The 22,996-nt window shown below is 45.7% G+C and overlaps 1 protein-coding gene across 1 annotated transcript in view; it reads right to left on the bottom strand.

The window, feature by feature from the left end:
* Positions 1-22,949, bottom strand: part of Smarcc2 (SWI/SNF related, matrix associated, actin dependent regulator of chromatin subfamily c member 2) — a 28,818-nt gene extending 5,869 nt beyond the window's left edge. Inside the window, 22 exon segments of the mRNA XM_055599980.1 lie at positions 169-330; positions 619-877; positions 1,230-1,292; positions 1,379-1,498; positions 1,883-1,975; positions 2,632-2,785; positions 3,143-3,256; positions 8,667-8,738; positions 8,925-9,055; positions 9,300-9,337; positions 9,430-9,489; positions 13,322-13,446; positions 13,764-13,879; positions 13,979-14,110; positions 14,205-14,280; positions 17,119-17,188; positions 17,374-17,443; positions 18,348-18,440; positions 18,534-18,615; positions 19,228-19,313; positions 20,867-20,986; positions 22,787-22,949. Coding sequence (XP_055455955.1) covers positions 169-330; positions 619-877; positions 1,230-1,292; positions 1,379-1,498; positions 1,883-1,975; positions 2,632-2,785; positions 3,143-3,256; positions 8,667-8,738; positions 8,925-9,055; positions 9,300-9,337; positions 9,430-9,489; positions 13,322-13,446; positions 13,764-13,879; positions 13,979-14,110; positions 14,205-14,280; positions 17,119-17,188; positions 17,374-17,443; positions 18,348-18,440; positions 18,534-18,615; positions 19,228-19,313; positions 20,867-20,986; positions 22,787-22,897 — 2,347 coding nt within the window. The 5' untranslated portion in view covers positions 22,898-22,949.
* Between the last annotated feature and the right edge of the window lie 47 nt (positions 22,950-22,996).

Raw genomic sequence — 22,996 nt, 5'->3', positions numbered from 1 at the left:
GACAGGACCAGTTGGAGCCAAATTGCCCACAGTGATGTCATGAATTTTCTCTCGCCCTTGTGCTTGACTTGGTGTCAGCAAGGGTAAGAACAGGGTGGGAATGGCACAGGGTGGCCAGCTGGCTCTGGCTCTGGGTGAATGGGGAGAAATCTAAAAGCTTGTGCTCACCAATGCGCTCAGGCTCGTCAGAGGTGGTTCCTGCGATGCCGCTGCTTTCCAGACCAAAGGCTGGGTCTGCCTTGCCCGTGACTTTGGCTGCCTCTTCCACTTTCCGCACATGGGCTTCCACCAAGGCTGTGGGCACCTCTTCCTTCATTTTGGAGAACTCTTCTGTAAAAGCCAGAGGGAAGAGGCTAAAGCAAGTGGACAATTCTGATTTTCTCTGTGAAGCTATCCCATAAGTCCATCTCTTCCTCTAAGACCAAAATGGAAGCTGGTATGGTGGCGTACACCTGTAATCTGTGAGTTCGAGGACGGCCTGGTCTACACAGTGAGTCCTGGACAGCCAAGACTACACAGAGAAACCCTGTCTTCAAAAACCAAAAACCAAAACCAAAACAAACAAACGTCTAGTCCTATAACAGCAAACTAAGAAGGCCGACCCCACCCCCACATTACCTAGGGCTGACTTCGCAGCAGCAGAGGCAACTCTGGGATCCACGACAGAGGCTAAGAAGGCAACAGTGCTCATAACAGGGTTGCCCGACTGACTAAAGGGGATGGGTTGGTAGGCCAGAGGGCCCAGAGAGGCCTCTGAGTCCTCCAGGTATGGGTCTTCAATGGGAAGGCGAAGAAAATGCAAGATGCATTCATCCTGTGTGCGGCTTCCCACATGTTCAGACACTTTGTTCCAGTCGTCCTTGTACATTTCCAGAGCCTGGTGGTAGCAGTGGAGACACAACTCCGTTTACTACTTAGCCACTTTTCTCAAAGGCCAGCTCCCCCCATCCTACTAAGGGCAGCTGGCTTCAAAGCTCTCTGTGTTCTAGTATTTCTGTACTCTGCTGGATCCAAGGGGGATCTCCAAGTAGCACTAAGAAAGGACATGGAATTACACAAGGGCCTAAATCCCTGACCTGGCACTGTCCCTGAAACAGGTATGACAGGATCACAAAGGGGAGTGACTGAGGCAAGATCAAGGCCAGACTGCATGAGCACTCCCCACTCACAGGGAGCTGGATCCTTGCCACGTCAGTCCTTAGCAGAACCCCCCAATTTGCCCCACTTACCTCCAGGAGCAGCAGTGTCTCCTGCTCTGTCCATTCCCGAGTGGCGCTAGCTGCAGCTTTGCTCTGTGGGGAGACAGGGTTAGCGGCACAGAGAAGTCTAAGCTCTGTGGAGCTAAGGTTCTCAACTCCAGGATGGCTGCACCCCATACCTTAGAGGGGACATTCTTCTTTGTGTACATGTCTGTGCGCAGCCCAAAGTTCTGCATATCTGTTGGTTTTTCTTTGCCTTTATCAGGAAAGTTGAGCATTTGTTGGGAGGCAGAGCTCTGCTATTTGCGGAAGGGGGAAAAAAAAAAAAAGATGAGTACAAGTGGCCACAGGGAGCCAGGGGCAGAGACAGAAAGAGAGACAGAGACAGACAAACACACAGGCAGAGACCGAGAAATGGAAACAGAGAGACAGAGAGACACACAGAGAAAGAGACACACAGAGAGCGACAGAGATGGAGACACAGACACACACACACACACACACACACAGAGAGAGAGAGAGAGAAAACAGAAAGAACCTCCTTCCCGAAGCCAGGCATGCCCTGGGCGGGATTTCCTCCCTTACTGCTGTAGCTCCTCTGCTGTCTTGTCTCTTCTTCCCAGGTAGGGGCCCCCCAGTGAAGGGGCAAATAAACAGCCCAGCAGGGTCTGCACCCCACCTACCAGCTCTGGTTTGCCCTTAGCCGTCTCTGGCACCAGGTCATCCAGCTCTTTCCCCTTTCGCCCAGCCTTGGTATCAGCATCAACCTGGCGGCCCTGGGGAACAGAGCTTGGCGTCATGGAAGCTGGGTAGGAAATGGGCAGGCCAAGGCCTTGGAGGCCTGAAGACCAAATACTGGGCAGCCCACAAGCTCTGGGAACACTCATGCCACTGTTCCATGCTGCCTCCATGATTAATTAGACATGTAGTTGGCATGATAGACATTTCTATTTACATGTATCTTTACAGGAGCTGGACAATAGATCCTAATCCTAGATTAGTCAGGATCTGTGTAAGCAACATAATGTTTTCTTCTCTTTTTAAACAATGGAATGGACATGGGAAAAAATGAAGGTGGTAATAATTATGAGGCAAAAAAAAAAAAAAAAAAAAAAAGGGAAACATGACCAAGTATAAAATCTCATACAAGCTATCATAGCCATTCTCTCTATCTGCTCTATCTGCTCCATTGGCCTGAGGACAAGAAGCAGCATCTCTCCTTCAGCAACTGCTTCCACTGAGGTGTCAGGGCAGAGAGAGCCTCCTGAACACATGTGCTGTGGCCCTTTCCAACTGTGGTAAAGGAAGAAACCCTAGAACTCTCCTGAATCATTACCCTAAAAACATAAAAATGAAAAGTAAACAGAAAAAGAAAAGTCTGAAGGAGCCCAGCCTTACCCACCCAGCCTTGTCCCCAGGGCTCCTCACCTACCTGTGGGGGCTTAGGCTGGAGAGGGACCAGCCCTGATGGTGTGTCTGCCAAGACATGGAAGTGAGAAGTTGGTGGAGGCCCCATTGGGGTTGGTCGACTCTCAGCATCTACCTGGTAGTTAATGAGACCCCACTGTTCCAAGAAGGCATGGACCCTGTGAGAGAAAATGAGGCCTTAAGAGAAAGCCAAAAAGGAGGACAAAACTCATCACTAAGTAGCAGTGGTCTCCAAGCACACACCTTAGTGGGGACTTCTCCCCATGTCCGCACCCTAGTGATTCTCTCTTTCTAGAGTTAGTAAATCCCATCCAACTGTCTTTCAGCTGAGGCCACAGCCCTGTGTGTCCCTTTACAACACATTTCCAATCCCTAAGTCATTCATTCCTCAAACCTTTTCTTGGAGGTTTCACTCCTGCTTATTCCTTATTTTCCTTGAAAGTATCTGTCCCTCTGCTGAGACATACACAGACAGACATCCCCTCAAACTCTTTCTCCTCAGGAGCAAGACCCACCTCATGATAGCACAGACATCACCCGCCAAATTCCTCCGACAGGCAGTGGATGTTAGATACTCCTGGGGATTCAGTCGGTAAGTATCAATCATGAAGTTCCGATATGCCAGGTAGCTTAGAAGAGCAGAAAGAAAAGTAAGAGGAAGAAAATTTTTGTTTGTTGAGGCCCAAGAAGAGGAAACATGATAAAAGTGCTAATGATCTCCCCTGTGGGACAAAAATGTAAAAGAACAGATTATGTGACTCAGTTTTACCTGAGCACCAGCATGTGCTAACCACACAGTATTCAAATGTTTATTGCTGGGGGCTTATCCCAGTGGTTAATAACACTTGCTGTTCTTGAGAAGACCCAGGTTCAGTTTGAGCACCCACATCGTGGCTCACAGCCATTCCTAACTCCAGTTCCAGGGGATCAGGTGCCTCCTGAACCCCGTGGGCATGAGGACCACATGTGGTGACCACACACACAAGCAAGCCAAACACTCAAACTCAAAATAAGTAAATCTAAAATTTTTTTCTTGATGACTTTTTTAATTAAATGAGCTATCACCTTACAATCTCAGCCTCCTAAGTGCTGAGATTACATGCCATATCATCATGCTCATTTTACCAACTTTTGAAAAAAAGAATCTAAAAGAAAAAAAAAAAAAGTCCTGGGCAGTGGTGGCACATGCCTTTGATACCAGTACTCGGTAGGCAGAGGCAGAAGGATCTCTGTGAGTTTGAGACCAGCCTGGTCTACAGCGTGAGTTCCAGGACAGCCAGGGTGACACAAAGAAACCCTGTCTCGGGAAAACAAAACCAAAAAAAGAAAAAATAATGCTCTTGTTTCCCAAATCAGAAACTAAATCAAAGTCCTTAAGCATGCAACAATCAGCCTGAAGCCAGAGAAGGAACTTTAAATTTAATTTTTATGTGTATATGCCTGTGTACTACATGTATGCCTGGTGCCCAAGGCTGCCAAAGGGGGTTGTTAATTCCCTGGAATTGGAGTTTTAAGTCATCATGTAGGTGCTGGGAGTCAAACCTGGGTCCTCTGCAAGAACAGCCAATGTCCTTAACTACTGAGCTTAACTACTCCTGAGTTTCAGGGTTGCTTTTATCTTGGCCCTTAAAATAATGATTTATGATTTTATTTTTAACTTGTCATTTTGAGTCAGGGTCTTGTGTAGTTCAGACTGGCCTTCAACATGATCTACCGCACAATGCCATATCCCGGATTCTGGAACTATATACCACCATCCTGGCTTGCTTTTATTTATTTACTTGGTTTTTGTTTTGTTTTGTTTTGTTTTTCAAGACAGGGTTTCTCTGTGTATGCTTGGCTGTCCTGGACTCGATTTGTAGACCAGGCTGGCCTCAAACTCACAGAGACCTGCCTCCTGAGTGCTGGGATTAAGAGTGTACACCACCACCATCCTGGCTTTTAAGTCTTCATTTATTTTTATTTATTTATTTTGAATCAAGGTCTCACATAGCTCAAGCTGACTTTAAATCTGCTAGACAGTCAAAGATAGCTTTGACCCCCAATTCTCCTGTCTCTGCCCACCAAGCGTTAAGACTAGATATATGCAACAAAACAGTTTTTATGAGTTAGTTTTTACATATAATAGTTTTATTAATATATTTATTTATTCTGTGTATGTAGGCATTCACAATCTATAGCACATGTGCAGAAGTTAGTTGATAACTTTCAGGAGTTGGTTCTCTCCTTCCAGCATGTGGAATCCAGGAACCAAACTCAGATCATCAGACTTACAGTCCTTATCTGCTGAGCCAGCCATCCTGTACTCTCACCCACTTTACTTACTGTGTGTGCATGAGATGAGCACCGTGACAGCATGTAGACCGTCAGGCTTGGCAACAGGGGCTTTCGCACACCAGCCATCATTGGCTCTTGTTTTATGTGTGTGCTTCAAGACGTGTGTGGAGGTCAGTGGACAACTTAGGAGAGCCTGTTCTCTCCTTCTACCACATGGGTTTCCAAAAGCAGTTTGGAAAAGCAGTTTATCAGCCTTTCTGCACGCTTCCTTACCCACAAGCCATCTCACAGACCCATTATTTTGCTTAAATAAATTAAAAAAAAAAAAGATTTATTTTATTTGGGGGTCTAGAGACATGACTCAGTGGTAAAGATCACTTGTTGTGGCAGAGAACCATGGTTCAGTCGCCAGCACCAGCATGGTGGCTCACAACCACCTCTAACTCCAGGGCTAGGGGATCTGACATCCTCTTCTGACCTCCAATGGTACCTGGCACACACATGGTACACAGACATACATAGAGGAAAACCACTGGTACACATAAAGAAATCGAAAACATTCTTTAGTTAGTTATGTGCATGAATCTGTGTACTGGCACACAGATGCCCACTAAGAGAAACTGTCAGATCTTTCTGCAGCTCAGTTATAAGTAGCCAAAAGCCACTTGGTACAGTGAGAACTAAACTCAGGTCCTCTTAGCCATGGAGCATCTCTCCACACACACCTCTTTTTTTCTTCTCTTTATTTCCTTTTTTTTTTTTTTTTTGAGACAGAGTTTCTCTCTATAGCCCTGGCTGTCCTATGTAGACAGGCTGCCCTTTAACTCATCTGCCTCTGCCTCCCCAATGCTGGGATTAAAGGCGTGCACCACCATGCCTGGTTTTTGTTTGTTTGTATTTTTTCTTTGTTTCTTGAGATAGGATTTTACTTTTTAGTTCAGGTTAGTCTGGAACTTACTTTGTAACCCAGACTAGCCTACAACTTGGGATTCTGCCTCAGCCTCTCAAATGCTGGGATTATAAATGTAACTTATATTTTTAAGTTAGAAAGGTCTAAATTCAGATGCCAGTCTTATCATGATGGTGTTTGAAACCTAAAACTCATGTGTCAAACAGGATGCTTCTGGAGAACTAGCAGTGTCTGGAATTATGGGCTGGAGCAAGGCAGATGCTGTACTGGCATTGGCCATAACTCCAGTTCCAACAGATCCAACACCTTTTCTGGCATCTGGGCAAGGCACTCACATGCACATACCCACATACATACAATAACGTAAAACAAAATTAATCTTAATATTTTAAAATTAACTAGATTATAAAGTATACAATTAATTAAAAATTGTAAGTTTGAGATTATGAGCCAGATCTGGGTTCCACTACTGACAAGCTACGAACCTCACTCAGTGATGGAAGTCAGCTCACTCCTAGTCTATGCACTGGAGACTGGGTCAGTGCTGGAAGATGAGGGGCTCTCAGCAGATGTCAGCGGTCACCATTTACTGTTACTCACAGCACAGCACACAGTCATGTCACCTGCTAACTCCTTTCCCTTCCTGTCATAAACCCTGCTCCTCTCAGAGGAGAAAGAAACAGATGAGGAAACATGGCTCCACAGAGGAGGCTGAGCAGTAGGTACGAAGAAAACCCTTGTAGTCCTGTCTCCCCTGCTTTACCACGCACTGGCCCTGATGCACCCTAACCAAGATTTCCAAACATAACCCAAGTCAAGAACATCAACTGAAGGTAAAACTTTAAAAGTTTTTGTTTGACACTACCCAAAAAGGCCTTGAACTCATAATCCTCCCTCAGCTCCACAGGGCTAGGATTAGAAGCTGGCATGAAGTATCTTTAAAGAGTACCTAAAAGTACCTCTCTTTTGTCAGAGAGCTGGGCATGGCTGTGACCCCAGCACTCAGGGAGGCAGAGGCAGGCAGATCTCTCTGTTGAGTTTGAGGACAGCCTGGGCTACAGAGTGAGTCCAGGACAAGGTCTAGGACAGATAAGGCTACACAGAGAAACCCTGTCTTGAAAAAAAAAAAAAAAAAAAAGGTTTGCTGAGGGCTCAAGATGGGAGGATATGAGTTCGTCCTACATGACACATGGAAAATGCAATTATCAGGTTCAACAAACACTAACTTATAAGCCCATCTGTGATTTAATGATCAGATCTCACCACATACCCCTGGCTGGCCTCCATCTACGTAGAAGAGACTCACACTCACAGAGACTGGCATGCACAGTGGTCTAGTACAGGTCTCTTGTGCACATTAGGCAAGTGTTCTACCACAGAGCTATAACCCCAAGCCCTGATCCTGAGCTTTATAAGCCACTCTTCCAGAATGCATGCTCCATCTCACAGTCCTCAGAGTTGGATGTTAATTCAGAACATGGCTGTTCTGACAAGAGATTACATCCAAAGATCTTCTAGGTCTGTGTGATGTGGTTGGAATACAAACAGGCTTTTAATCCAGGAGGCAGAGGCAAGCAGATCTGAGCTCAAGGCCAGCCTGGGATAGAGCAAGTTTCAGGTAAAGAAAAGCTTAGATCCAGTTTTGGTGGTGCAGGCCTTTAATCCCAGACAACGAAGATAAAGTAAATTTGTAGAAGGGAGCACCATGTTTGAAAGTGATGCCTAACTGAGTGGCAGAAACAGTGACAAATCAGAGAAGGGCTTCACAGAATAGGACACAACCAATTCTCATGAGAAGAGAGAGGCAAGAGATGCTATTTAAAGGGCAGTGCAGAGAGAAACAGAGAGAGGAGGCAGTTTTACTGGGAGAGTTTTATAGAAAGAGGCTGAATGAAGGCAGAACAAGCCAGAGAATGAGAAGGAGTCAGAAGATTGGAAAATATTGCTAGAGTTGAGGCCAAGCAGAGCAATTCAGAGGTTGAGAAACAAGCCAGATTGAATAAGTCAGCTGGGAGAGGAGTTTGAGCCATAACAGCTGAGTTAAACCAGCCAACCCAGTGCTCAGTAAGATCAAGAAAGGGTGAGCTTATTCAGCTCAAAGTCTCAGAGGCTGAAAGCATTCTAGGCCTAGGTTAGATTGTACAGAGGCTAAAAGCTTCCAGGAATAGGCCTAGGTTAGCAGACAGGCAGTAAGTCTATGAGACAACAGAAATAGGAGAATAAAAGTTCCTTTTACAGTTGGATCTTTTGGTTCCCTCTTCTTTTTGAGAAAGGAAGCCCAGGCCTGCCTTGAGTTCTTGCCTCAGCCTCCCAAGTGCTAGGACTACAGACATGTGCCACCAGGCTTGGTCTTATTTGTTTTGTTTTTTGTTTTTTTTTGAGACAGGGTTTCTCTTTGTAGCCCTGGCTGTCCTGAAACTCACTCTGTAGACCAGGCTGACCCTGAGCTCAGAGATCCACCTGCCTCTGCCTCCTTAGTGCTCCGATTAAAGGTGAACATCACCACCACCCCACTTATCTTGTTTTTCTAACGAAATTTCAACCTTAGTCATCATCATTTACATTTTAATTAAAGGTGCTGCATATACTAGGGTATGTGCATTTCAGGTAACATGCCAATTATGGACTAAAATCTCTGCCTCTGTTAAACATATGAGGCAGTGGGGGAGAACTTGCCTTATATAGAAGAATATGCTATGGCAATCCTAAAGAACATGTCTTAAGGTTTAGGCTGTGGCTATCTAGTGACATCTATCCTGTCATAAGCATAATAGAGAACCTGGTTGGGGGTTGCTAAATCTGGAAGGGTGAAAGCAGAAAGGATAAAAGAAAATCATAAGCTGAAATCTTACATCTCTGGAGTCTTGGACTTGTTCTTGCCGTTGAAGAACTCAGGGAGAGCCCTCCGTTCAATGGCATGAACACTGCAAGACAAATCACAGTAGATTCAGGAGAAGGTAAGGGGGCAGGAGAAAGACTTGAACGATGGGATTGGTAAGCATCTCTGAAGTGCAGAGGGGAGCCAGAAACTCCTAGGACCTGGAGCTCCTTGAGAAGGAAGTACACCCTGCCACCCACTGACTAGCTCAAGGGATGAATTAGGGCAGTACCTGTTATAGTCAAACCAGGCAGCATAGCTGGGGATGATAATGTGGTGGGTCTGTTCAGTCACGTTGTCCTCATGCAGGTCTGGGTTCTTGGTCTGCTCCCCCTTGTTGCCCGTGCTGCTCTCCTCCTCATCCTGTGAGAATGGAGGCTGCTGGACACCTAGCATTCCCACTCCCCACCTAGCAATCCTTAGTTCCTCCTACACCCAGGGGCATGGGTACTAGCAACAGGTGCTGAGGCTGAGCACTATGGGCCATGGGCTCTAAATGGGCTGGAGCTGCACAACAGCCACAATTACTCTATGGTGGGAAAGCCCAGGGCAGAAGGAACTTTACAATCACAATCAGAGAGGTAGAGTCTCTCTAAACTGGCTCCACCTTGCCCGTGGTCTCCATGCTTTCATCCTCCTGCTCATCTGAAAGGGAAAGAAGACATGGTTTAAGGCTTGAACCTCCAGAGGAACAGAGGGGTCCAACTGGAAAGCCAGAAGGCTGGAAGAAGGCTTACCCAGGTCAGTCATGGTGCCTCCTTTGACTGGGGCTGACTCGGAGTCCTTCTTAGTGTTGACTGCCAGAAGAAAGAGCCACTGGATCAGACATGTTGGCCAAAATCAAACCCTCACTTCTTAACTGGTAATAGTTCTACATATCTTGCTTTCTCAAAAAAAAAAAAAAAAAAAAAAAAAAAAAAACAACAAACTGTGAAACTCACTTGCTATTTTACTGCCTTACCCAATCAACGGTTTCATTTAGCGTCCTCATCTATGTTATAAACTATGACTCTCCGGCCTCAGCATCCTGAGAGCCATTCTTGTCTTTGACTGGTCCTTGTTCCCCTACTGTTTTCCTGTTATAATCTTTTAATGGACTGAATTTGAACTAGGTCATTTGTAGATTAGTAGTTAGACACCATCCCTTGACGCACTGGCAACTAAACCTAGAGTGTAACCCAGAGTTACAGTCCCAGCCTCAAGCCTTTTGTTTTTTTGAGACAGGGTCTCATATATTCCAGGCCTCCAATTTGCTAAGTAATAAACCCTGACCCCAATTCTCTGCCTCCCCTTCCTGAGTGCTGAAATTACAGGTATGCACCCAAAAGGGCAGTTACCTAGACCTCTTTTTATTTTCTCCCTTAGTGTTTTATTTTGTTTTGGCTTTTTGAAAGAGCCTCAGTTGGAGAAATGGCTCTGCAGTTAAAAGAACTGGCTGTTCTTCCAGAGCTCTTGTGTTCAATTCCCAGCACTCACATGGTGGTTCACAAACACTGTAACTGTAGTCCCATGGAATCTGATGCCCTCTTATGGTATGCAAATTGTACATGCAGACAAACACCCATATATATGAAATATATAAGTAAATCTTTTTAATTTATTTTTTAAGGAAAGAGACACAGACTCAAGCAGCTCAGGCTGGTTTTGAATTCAATACATAGCTAAGACTGGCTCTGAACTCATCAACCTGCTTTTGCCTGCTAAGTGCTAGGATTACAGGTATAGCCACAATACTTGGCCTTTTTCTTTTGAGATAGTCTTATTAAGCTACCCAGCTGGCCTTTACGAGTCATTCTGCAGCCCAGTCAGGCTTTGAACTACTTACACCCTCCTGCCTCAGCCTTGTAACTGGTTATTACAGCACACACCTATGCTGTGCCACCAGGCCTAATAATCAGATCTCCCCTCTCCCCGACAGGGTTTCTCTATGGAGCCTTGGCTGTTCTTGTGGAATGTATACACCTTACCCTTGTTCATTCAAATGCTGATTTCTCTCCCCCACTATCTGGTTTCAATGTGGACATTGCATTGTGATACTTATTCTAAGTAATACCTATCTCAAGTTTGTGTAAACATGCCCCCATTTGTTCTCTAAATTGTCAATTAAACCAACCAGCCACAATGTTGAGCAATGGAGAGGATAGGATGGGACATCCTGGTTCAGAGTGGGAGGAGAAGAAGGAAGCAGGAAGAGTGGAAGGAGTAGGAGGAAGAAGGGAGGAGCCAGAGGAGAAGAAGGAGTAGGAGGGAGAGGAGCAGAAGCTGGGAGAGGAGAAGCTGGAGGAGAGGTCTTGGAACAACATGGAGAAGTGAAACAGACATAAGCTATCATTAAAAGCAAGTATAATGGGTGAATCTGAATGGGAGGAAACTACGCGGGCTTGGAGGTTTAGGATGGAGTAACTATTGCCCAGCATTGTGTTCTAGGTTAACAAAATAAATCTCTGTGACTTGCTTATACAGCTGTTTAGGATTAATTGCAGCATTACTAAAAGATACATCAATAGTAAATATTAATGACCTAATACAACACCCAGCCAATGTTTTTCTTTTTAAAAAATTCAAATTTATTATGTGTGAATGTATGTGTGTTTGTGAGGTCAGAGGTTTGCAGTGGTTGTCTTCTATCACTTTCCTTTGTTTGAGATGGTTTCTCCCTGAATGTGGAGCTTACTGATTCAGTTTGACTGGGGTTGTAGCTTCAATCACTACACTTTGCTTCTTATGTGTGTACTAGGCATCGAACTCATGATGAGCATCTCAACAGCATTTTTTTTTTTTTTTTTTTTTTTTTTTTTACAGGGGCTCATGTATCCCAGGCTAACGTAGAACTTGCTCTGTAGTGGAGGCTAGCTTTCAGCTCCTGGCTTTCCTGCTTCACAGGTGACGGTGTTGCCCAAGCCAAGCCGTGCCGAATGTGTGGAAGCCAGAGGATAACCTTTGAGGAGGCCGTGCTCCCCATCCAGCTTGTTTTGTTTCTGTTGCTGGGTGTCAGTCACATGGGAGCTTTTTGGCCAGTTCACATCCCATTTTGCTGTAGGAGTGTTACAGTTACAGATATGAGCTACCGACTCTGGCTATGGGCTCCAGGGTTCAAATCCAGGTCCCCAGGCTTGTGTGGCAAGCACTGTTACTGTTATTAAGCCCCTGCATTTGCCCCCAGTGCCTTGTTTTTTTAATATTTATTTTAATCATGTCCATCTGTATGTGCCTGTGAGAATGCATGCCGTGTGTGCAGGTGGAGCTGCAGTTACACGCAGCTGTGAACCGCCTGACATGGAAACTACGAGTGCTCTCACTTGCTTAACTGTCTCATCAGTTTCCCAACACTGCTTAAAATGCTTTTGTTTAAAATGTTAAAATTTTATTATTTCTTTTTTTTTTCTTTTTTGAGACAGGGTTTCTCTGTGTAGCCTCGCTATTCTGGAACTTGTACTATAGCCTTAAATTCACAGCGATCTGTTTGGCTCTGCCTCCCAAGTTCTGGGATTAAATGCATGCACCACCACTACCCGGCTAGATTTGCAGTATTTCTTTTTAAAATTTTTGAGATTTATTTTTATGTATATGAGTGTTTTGTTAAAATGTATCTGTGTGTGCCACTTCCTATGGAAACCAGAAGAGGGCATTGGATCCAATGGCATTGGAATTAGACAGTTGTGAACCACCATGTGGGTGCTCGGAATCAAGCCTGGATCCTCTGAAAGAGCAGGAATTGCTCTTAATCACTAAGCCAACAGTCCAGACACAACCCTACTCCATTTTTTAATGATAATGCAAACATATGTTTGCATATGTTTTAAAAATGCTCCTAAAGAAATGTTTTGGTAGTGTAACTTGCATAATTTATCATGAAATGTTTTGTTGATGGGAATGTACAACCAAGAAGCTATGAGGGTAGAGAAAGCTCAGTCAGTAAAGCCCTTGTTGGACAGCATGAAGGTCTACTCAGTCCTCAACAGCTGTGTGCAAAGCCAAGTGCAGTGGCACAAATGGAATCACAGTGCTGGGGAAGCAGAGAAATTCAGATCCCTGAGGCTTACTGGCAAGCTAAACTACCTAACCCTCAAGGCCCAGGTCTTAAAACACAAGGTAGAGAGTTGGCAAGACGACTCTTGCCAATGAATAAAGGTACTTGTTGCCAATCCCTGGAACCCACATGGTGGAAGGAGAGAACCAACTCCCACAAGTTGTCCTCTGACCTCATGTGCACTGGACAAATTCACTCATGCCCCCCCCATACATAAATAAATATTAAAAGCGCAAGGCACAGGCTCCTTAGGTCAACCTGAAGTTGACCTCTGGCCAACACATACAAATACACACACACAAAGGTTTAGAGGGCTGGGGTGTAGCTCAGTGGTAGAGCATTTCCTAGGCCACAGGAGGCACTTAAGTTGATCCTCATACAGGAAAACAAAGATTGCAGACAACTGCAATTATTTGCAAACATGTCCATGAGACATGGCTCTAAAGAAAGAGAATTTCCCAGGGTAATGATAATTTCCCTAACCAGTTCTTTTGAACAGAAAGCTCTGTTAGATCTGGAAAATAAGCCCTTTAAGGAGCTGGATGCAGCACGGATAGGAAAGGGTGGGGGTTGGCCTAGGGATGCAGCGTGGCCCATACCTGTTTTGGGGAGTGTCACCTCTTCTACATTTGGGACTGGAGAGGGCTCATCCATGTCCTTTGTCAGGTCTTCTTGCTCCTCTTCTCTGTGGCCTCGCTTTGACTTGGTATAAGGTGTTGAGGGTCTGGGAAGAAAGAGACGTCTGAGGAAGTTAGAAGCTTATAGGGAGTGAGAGAAAACCGTCAGGGGCAGAGCTGGGTGGAACAGACACTGGTACATGCAGAGTAAAGGGGGGTGGTGCTACAGTCTTTCTACTGGATGACTAAGCTTTCTCTCAGTTTAATGCTGACTTGTACTAAAAGCATTAAGCAAGTACATGAAGATCCCCCAAGCCCCTCTCCGACACCCAGCCAGGGGCCAGTGACTTCAAAAAAATTGTTTCTTTCCTTTGACATGGCATCTGCAAGACAGTGCTGTGGGCCCAGCCCAAAGGCTACACACCCTTTCTTAGCATTTTTCTTCTTAGCTTCTGGGGTTGGTGAAGGGGAAGGAGAGCGTTTCCTCTTCTTATAGTTTCCACCCTTCTTGTCCCGTCTGTCTGAGTCTGGGCTGTTTACCTGCACAGCAGAGAACAGGATGAGTACCAGCCTCCAGTTCCCAATGAGGCTTGTTCTTAGGTTTAAGCTAAAAGCTCTAACAACAAAAAGAATTTTCACCTCATCTGTCAATGTTTTGGCTGAAATCTTCTTTCGGCGGGAAACAGGGCTTTTGTCGTCACTGACTTCATAGTCTTCCTCATTCATCCACTCATTGAAAGTGTCTGTGTCCAAGATCCATTTGGCATGAACCTGAAGCACAGTGGCTGATGGTGTTAGACTACGTTAAGCCCAAGTGGAGAGCTCCTGATGTTCTTTTAGGGGTGGAGGTACCAGAAGAGCTCACCTTCCTAGGCTTCTCAGGAGTGGGAGTGTCCTCCACAGCTGCTTCGATTTCACTAGCTGGGATCCATGTGTCATAGCTGCCAGGATAGATTCAGCATGAAGTGGACAAGGGATGGACCACCAGGACGAAGTGCAGCCCTGCACTCTTCTTTGCATAGAGATGGACCCCTGGCCTTTGCATGTATTAGCAAGCTCTACCACTGGGTTATATACACAGCCCTGTCCTTTCCCACTTATAAAAAATATTCAGCTGTTGCTCTGTCCAATTAAATTGGGATTCTTTTTACCACAGAGCAATAAATGCATATTATAAAATATTTCAAGCTGTTGGATATGGTGACTTATGCATATAATCTCAGCACTCAAAGGTTAAGGCAGGAAAATCAATGCAAGTTCAAGGCCAGCCTGAACTATGGAGAGAATTTAAGGCCAGCCTGGTCAGTGTAGTAAGACCTTGTCTCATAATAAAAATGTAAAAAGAGGGCTAGAGGTGGCTCAGTGGTAGAACACTTGGCGAGCACAGGTTCCTGGACTCATGAAACTATCGACAATAAAACAGGAACAAAACACTGAAGGCAGGCTTGGTGGCGCACACCATCTGATGCAACCTGAGCAGCAGAGTGAGATGGTCTCAAAAACCAAAATAGCAAACCTCTGAACTAACAAATAAAAACACAGAAGGAAAAACATTTCTTTTTTTTTTTTTTAAGTATAAAAACAATCTACCATAGGTGACTATGAGAAACTAAGACAGGACTCCCTTGAGTCTGACGTCAGCCTGGATCACCTCGTAGTGAGTCCTGGGTACCTGTGTCAGCTCAAACCACTCCTTCAAAAAGAAAATTATATTACACTTGATGTTTTGGAAACACTTGTTTTCTTTGGTAACTTTAAAATTTTTTTTTTTTTTCCCTGAAAGGGATATCATACTATATCTCCCAGAAGTTCTAGGCTCAAGTGACTTCCTGTCTGTACCTTCTGGATAGCTAGAACTATAAATGCTAACCACTATTTCTCACTTATATTTGCCTATAAGCTAACCCTGTTCTATCACTTTAATGGCTGCAAATAGCCCAGGGTAATTATATAAATTTGTGGAAACATTTTCCTACTATTACACTGTTCTGACTTTCATTTTGAGACATGACTTCACATAGCTTAGGCTAAACTTCCCAGAAAACTGAGAATGATTCTGAATTGGTCCTTTGTCTTTGGTTTCTAAGTGTTGAGATGACAGACATGTGACTTCATGCTTGCCCTTGTTTTACCATTTTTGTATCAAAACTTAGTGAGCACAGGCCAGCGAATGGCTCAGTGGGGTAAAAGTACTTGCCACAACAAGCCTTGACAACTGGAACTAGATCTCTAGAACCCAAAGTTACACACACACACACACACACACACCACGAAGAAAAAGGCCCTGGGTAGAGCAATCTTTTAATCCCAGCACTCAGGAGGGAGAAGCTGGTGTCTCTTTGTGAGTTCAAAGCCAATTTGGACTACAGAGCAAGTCAGGCTAGCCACAGCTATAAGTGAGACCTTGCCTTAAACAAATATGTATGTATGTATATGTGTATATATGTATGTATGTATGTATAATAAAAAGGAAAATAAAACTAAACCAGGGAATGATCCAGTCAGTAAGCATAAGGACCCGAATTCTATCCCCAGAACCTATATAAAAATGCTGGGCATGGGGCTGAAGAGATTGCTCAGCAGTTAAGAGCACTTGTTGCTCTGGCAAAGAACCTGGGATCAGTTCCTAGCACCCACAACTATCTGTAACTGCAGCTCAAAAGGATCTTTAGGCACCAGGCACACATATGGTGCACATAGGTAAATGTAGGCAAACATTCATACACATAAAATTAAGCAGACAATTCTGGGCATGGTGGCTTATGCTTCAGAGGCAGACAGTAGAATCTCCAAGGCTCTCTGGCCATCCAATCTAGCCTAATTGGTGAGTTCCAGGCTAACAAGAGACCCTATCTTGAAGGAAGTCCACAGCATTCCTGAGGATAAACTGGAGGTTATCCCCCCGCTTTCATCCCCCTCTTCTCTCTCTCACACAGACACACGAGTAGACAAACAAATTTTTACAAAAATATTCTAAGCAGGAATAATGACATTACACCTTTAATCCCAGAACTTTGGAGGTAGAGGCAGAGGCAAGCGAATCTCTTTTGAATTCAATGCCAGTCAGGTCTACATGGTGAGTTCAAGTTTGGCTGCAATTACATACTGAGACACTTGTCTCAAAACAAAATAGGCATGGTGTGCACACCTTTAATCCCAGCACTTACTCTGGGAGCAGAGGCAGGGAGATCTCTGTGAGTTTAAGGCCACAGTGTAAAAAACGAGTTCCAGGATAGCCATGGCTATTACATAGAGAAAGCCTGTCTCGAAAAAACCAATAAAGCAAATCCTGGGCAGTGGGCATGGTGATGCTTGTCAGCAATGAAAGCATTGAGGAAGCCAAGGAGTTCTAGACCAGCTTGGTGCTTAGAGAGATGACTCAGTATCGAAGAGTAATTATTGCTCTTGTAGAGAGCCTAGGTTCAGTTCCTAGCACTTGCATGGTTCATAACCATCTGTAATTCTAGTTCCAGGTACATACATACATGCAGGCAAACATTCATACATGTAAAATAAAAAATAAACTTAAAAAAACTAAAACTAAGAAAAAGAGAACAAACATACACACACAGCCAGTGTGGTGGCTCATGCCTTTAATACCAGCATTCAGGAGGCTGAGGTAGGAGGACTGCTATAAGTTTGAGGCCAGCCTGATCTACATAGCAAGTTCTACGCCAGCCTGGATTACATAACAAATATCTGTATCCAAAAAACCAAACAAGTAAACAACCTGACAAGTGCCTTGTTGCTCTGCACACGGCCTCCTGAGACCCCCTCACCTGTCAGGATAGTAGCCCCAGTGCAGCAGAACCTGTTTATCCCTTTTCATGACGGGCCGGACCCATTCCTCTGTGGATAGAGAGAGGGAGGTAAGTTGAAGGGAAACACAAAACAGGACTACACAAGGGCTCTGAGCACTCTCCTGGGTATCGGGACACTCAGTAACAGGACCCAGGACTGCAAGGGACTGCAAGTCATCTTCCACCTGCCAGCACAAGCCAGCCCAGCAGAGGCCAGAGAAACCCAAGTCTCACCTTCTTCTAGGTTCCCTGGGACAGGATACACGACATGGGAGGCATTGCTCTTATCCTCAGAGATGGTTCCCTGGGTAGCACAAGGAAAAGCAGATTAATCTACTTCCTTTTAACTTACTCTCTGGTTAAAATAAAACAATTAAAATGTAACCACAGAGCTCTCTTTCCAAGTACATCTTTCTTGAAGTAGTATTAAAATTATTGTGTATTTTCTAGCTACACCACCTCCATGGCAAAGAAACACGAGGTGAATGACGTGTTAACACTGGAGGAAAGCGTTCAATGTCCCTATGGGCAGCCCTCTGCAAAGGTACCCGACATACTGAAGATGTGTGTGGAGGCCGCCTGCAAGTGTCCACTACTACTCTCCACTTTGTAGCTTTGAGACAGTAAACCAGGAGCTTGACATTTCAGCTGGATTGGCTGGTTAAGGAGCCCCCAGAACCTACCTGTTTCTAACTCCCAGCACAGGAGATAAGAGCTGCTTCTTATTAAAGAGTAGTTCCAAAGAACAGAGGTTTTATTGTGGTTGTTTTAACAGTATCGCTGTATAGTCCAGGCGGGCCTGAAGACAAAACCTAGTCAAGGATGACTTTGAATTCCTGGTCCTCTGCTTCTTCCCAAGTGCTAGGGTATATCCCTACACCTCACTCCAAGGTGGCCCTCATCTAAACTCAGGTCTCTCTACTTCAGTGAAAGATTCTCTCTTTCTCCCAGGCCAGTGCAGTGCCAAGGAGCAGCAATAAATCCATCAAGCTTGGGGAATGGAACAAACAAACAGGACAACTTGTTGCTCAAAGACTCAACTTTTGTCCTAAGCAGAAAGGGCCACAGCACAGTAGAAAATGTGGTACCACAGCATCAGTCCCAGATAAACAGTGCAAACCACGGTAACAATGTACAAATGGTAACAATGTATAAACGAGCCACTTGGTTGGGAAACCTCTGGCTTTCTCGCCAGCCCTCCCACTTACCTGGTGTCGCTTTACAATGTCTTTTAATTTCCCTAGCAGTTTGGGCTCAATATCTGGGCACAGGAAAATGTTAGGTCGAGACAGGCAATTATTCTGTGAAGAGAAGAAACAGGTGAGCAGAGGAAGGGCTATTTTGTATTTTTACTGAGGGAAGGGAAATAGATGGGGCATGTGCTTGAATATTACCTGTACCAAGGACTTCTCAATGGTCATGAACATTTCCACATTGCGGTCCATGCGTGATGGATTCTGGAAATCGTAACGCCGCCTTGTAAAGGGACAATAATCTAGTAAGTGACAATTTATGTCCGGGGACGTATGTCTGGGAACTTTTCCTCTTCTTTTTTTCCGTTTATATTTTTATTTTGTGTTTGGGTGTTTTGCCTGCTTGTATGTCTGTGTACTATGTATGTGCAGCGCCAGTGGAGGCCAGAGGAGGCCATGGGATTCCCTGGACTGGGCGTCAGAGAACTTTGTGAGCAACCACGTGGCTGCTGTGAATGTGACTGTGCATTCTGGAAGAGCAGCCTGTGCTCCGAGGGTATGTAACTTCTTAACAGGGGAAATTAGGAGGTGATCTTGTCACAAATTCTGCCCAAGTCACAGGGAACCCAGGTGTTCTGGTCTTAAATGCACGAATCACTATATGCTTAACCCCAAAGGACAAAGCCTGAGAAGCCAGCCTGAGAATCTCCTTTGGTAGATTCATTCCCAATTCATTCATGCATTGAGACTATTTTGGCCATGACATCTATTTTTCCAATCTATCAAAATAAGAGACACAGAATTTCTACATGTGCTTTCTCACTTCATAAGGACCCCAGAAAATAAAGGGAAATTCTAAACTAAATATAAAAAGCAGAGAAAAAAGGCATCTCACCATCCCTGGTCACTCTTGAATTTGTAGGCAGCTGCAAGAATGTAGCACAGGGATCCTCCTGCTTTGAAATCTAGGAAACATTTGATCTACAAAATTGAGACAGGGAAGAGGCACGTGAAAGTTACACAGTACATTTTTTTTTTTTCTGGTCACATAAAAATCCTTCCACAGAAATCTGACTCTGAACTCAGCTCCCTTTCAAAGTGAGAAATGTCTATTTTGTTTTTTAAGACAACAAGCTGGGTTGGAATTTGTAGCAATTCCCCTGCCTCTGTCTCCCAAGTGCTGGGATTCCAGGCCTCACCACTCTGTTCATCCCTCAAAACTGCAAACATTTAACCCATATGTCATTGCACATTTGACCTGGGAAAAGGAAGAAAAAACACCAATTCATTTAAAAAATGTCACGTAGGGCCAAGCACTGTACCGGGTTACCTCATATAGTACGAAAGAAGCACAACAAAGTAGTTCTATTAATTTCTCAGAGATGAAATTGTCAAGATTCATAAAGGTTGCCCCAACAGTCATGATGTAGCACAACCAGAAATAAACACAATTTTATGCAAATCCCACTGCCCCCCTTTAAGGAATTACATTTATTTACTTATTTAGAGTTTCTCTGTCTCTTTCTGTGTGTGTACTTGTGGACATCACAGGATATCAGTTCTCTCCTTCCAGCAGTTTAAGGGACTAGGTCTGAGCACTTTATCCACTGGCCATCCCTTCCTTTGTGATACCTGAAGATAGAATTCAGGGCCTCTCACAGGCTAGACAAGTGCCCCTTCTCTAAAAGTTTAAGACAGGGCATTGCTAGGTTTACTAGGCTGGCTGGAATCTGGAAGCCTTCTTGACTCAGGCTTCTGAGTGAGTACGTCAGGTGTGTTTCACCATGACTGACTTCAAACATTACACTCTTTATTTTATCTTTTTAGATTTATTTATGTGTATGAGTGTTCTGCCTACACATGAATCATGTGCATGCCCATGGATGTTTGTAAGCTACCATGTCCTCTGCAAGTGCTCTCAGCCACTAACACAGCTCTTCAGCCCCCCAACTTCACACCCTTTAAAACAAAATCATGAGAGACACACCGAGGACTAAACCTGATATTCTCATATTAGCTGCTGCACAGAGCTTTTCTAAAATAACAGGAATGATCAACTGGGGACTAGGTCAAACTGTAATGCCCAGCCCACTAATAGAGACAGTAAAAAATAAACCTCCCAAAATTGTGAAATCTGAAACAAAAAGGTGGGTATTTTTTTTTTCTTTTGAGACAGGGTCTCATGTCTTTTTTAAAAATTTATTTATACCGAGTATTCTATCTGCATGAACACCTGCACACTAGAAGAGGGCATCAGATCATATTACAGATAGTAGTGAGCCACCATATGGTTGCTGGGAATTGAACTCAGGACCTCTGGAAGAGCAGTCAATGCTCTTAACTTCTGAGCCCAATACACTGTCTTTGAATCACTATATAGATGAGGCTGGCCTCCAACTTTTAATTCTCCTGTCTCATCCTCCCTAACTCTGGGATTACAGGCACATAGAAAAGAAATTTAAAGACCAAAACAAAACAAAACAAAAAACCTCCCTTTCCAGTTTGGAAGATCTGTCTCCCTCCCCTAAACTCACCGGCAGTTTGGTAAGTGGTGCGTTGCTGACATGTTTGCCAAAAACCTCTTCCTGAAACTGGAGCAACTGTACGACCAGGCTAGACAGAGACTTGTTGGTTGGTGGCTCTGCTTGTATGTACTGGGGAAGGAGGGAAAGGAAGAGAAAGATCCCACGTAAATTCTCTACTACCTCTCATGTCTTTCCCCTGAGTCCTTGGAAGCACCTGAAACAGACAAAATTGTGTCTTTCTTCTCCAGAGCTCCTGAATTTTACCGCCTGCAGTCTGGGGAAAGCGGGGGAAGCTTTATACTCTTCCTTAGTGCACCCTGACACTGGAGTTGCAGGATGCCCTGTTAGCTGACCACCTCATCCCCAACCAACACTAAAAATTTGAAGGATTATGGAGTTGAAGGCAGAGAAAAAAAAAATCCCTCTGAGGCTGTAAGTGGCACACAATGTATTTCTCAGGGGAACATGATAAAACACCAGGCTTCCGCCCATAACGGTGTCTTAAAAGAACAAGGAGGTGAGGCAGGACAGGCTGACTTAGAAGAAACTAAGCCTGTGCACTTTGCTCCTACTGAACCTGGCACTTACTGTCACTGTAGGGTCTCCTCCCCAGCGAGGGCAGCGGGCTTGATGACAAGCAGCAAGACATAACCTACCCTTTTCGAGGAAACCGTGACCTCAAACGTTTCCTTACAGTGCTCCTGGAATCCTACCTTTCTGTTCTGGTCACTGAGCCAAGAAGCCAACTTTCTCTTTACCTTTTGACCTTATTTCCTCTACACTAATCAGAGTCAGCACCTCTCGGTGGGAGGTGTAAAGAGATCCGAGAAGGGAGAAGTAAATGACAAAGAGTTAGATACATGAAAGCCAAACCGGGTCACAGCTGTCAATGCCCTCGGGGCTTCAGACTAAGACCCTAGCCTGATCTCCCCTCAAAAGGTCAAAGGCAGAAGAATGGGGACCAGAGCCTCCTGCTGCGGGTACTCACAAGTCACAGACCTAACAGCTGTTTGTCAAGAGTATGACACCCACAGAGACCCCAAACTCATGGTCAAACTCAAACCAGGACTAGTAGAGAGTTGTGAAGCTGTCCACTGAATTCTAACAGTCTGCAAAGCTGGAGTAGGGAGAGTTGGGGGTGTAAAACAAAGCTGGAAAAAGGAGTCCTTAGCTGGGGGGTAGTGAGGAAGCCATATCCAGGGGAAGAAAATAGAAAAACAGCCTAGAGACCATAAAGACACAAGAATGATATTTGGTTTAAAAAAAAAAAAAAAAAAAAAAAGCAAGCGAGCGCAAGAGAGACAGGTAGGGCTTCTTGAATCCTTTTGTTCACCACTCTTATTATTTCCACTTACGGGGTGGGGGTGGGGACTAGCGATATGAAGCTTATCGCAGCCTCGGGACCTCAAACGCAAGGCGGTGCTGGGCTGGGCTGCAGAGCGACCTCATTGTGCAAGGAAGGCTCGGGGGCTGCTGCCCCGGACTCCCAGGCCCCGTCCGTCCCCGGAGAGGGCTGCTGCCCTTTAGGAGGGGAGGAGGGGTAAGCCTGGGGCACAGGTGACTCCCGGGGAGGAGACCCTGTCGACGGCCGGCCCCGAGCCTGTTGACCCTCCCGCTCTTCCGTCTGCCGAACGCACACAAAGCACCGGGGAGGCCCGGGCCGTGCCGGTACCTGGCTCGGCGGGGAGCGCGGGCGGGCGCCGCGGCTCGCTCACCGGAGACGACGAGGCGCACGGCGGCTTGGGGCCGGCCCTAGGCCGGCCAGCACGGAGGGCGGGAGCGCCCGGGCTCCGGCCGCCGCCCAGAGCCGCGGGGGCTGCACCGGGGCGGAGGGCGCGGCGGGGGCGGGGGAGGGGCGAGCGGCGGGGGGGCTGCGGAGCGGCGCCCGGGAGCGCGGGCCCTTTGTCCCGCGGGCGCTGCCCGCCTCACCTTCTTGTAGTTCTTGCCGAGCCAGAGCCTCACGTTGTCGAACTGGCTCACGGTGTCCGCGGCCTCGTAGTACTTCACGTTGGGGCCGCCGTCCTTCTTCCGCACCGCCATCTTCTCGGGCTCGGGCCCCGCCGCCTCCCGCCGCCCGCCCCGCGCAGCTCAGCTCCCGCCTCCTCCGCCCCCTCCGCCCGCCCCCCGCCGCCGCCCCCC

The sequence above is a fragment of the Psammomys obesus genome, unplaced genomic scaffold (genome assembly GCF_907164565.1).
Source record: "Psammomys obesus unplaced genomic scaffold, mPsaObe1.curated_primary_1811, whole genome shotgun sequence".
NCBI lineage: Eukaryota > Metazoa > Chordata > Mammalia > Rodentia > Muridae > Psammomys > Psammomys obesus.
This window is presented reverse-complemented; position numbering and strand designations above follow the sequence as displayed.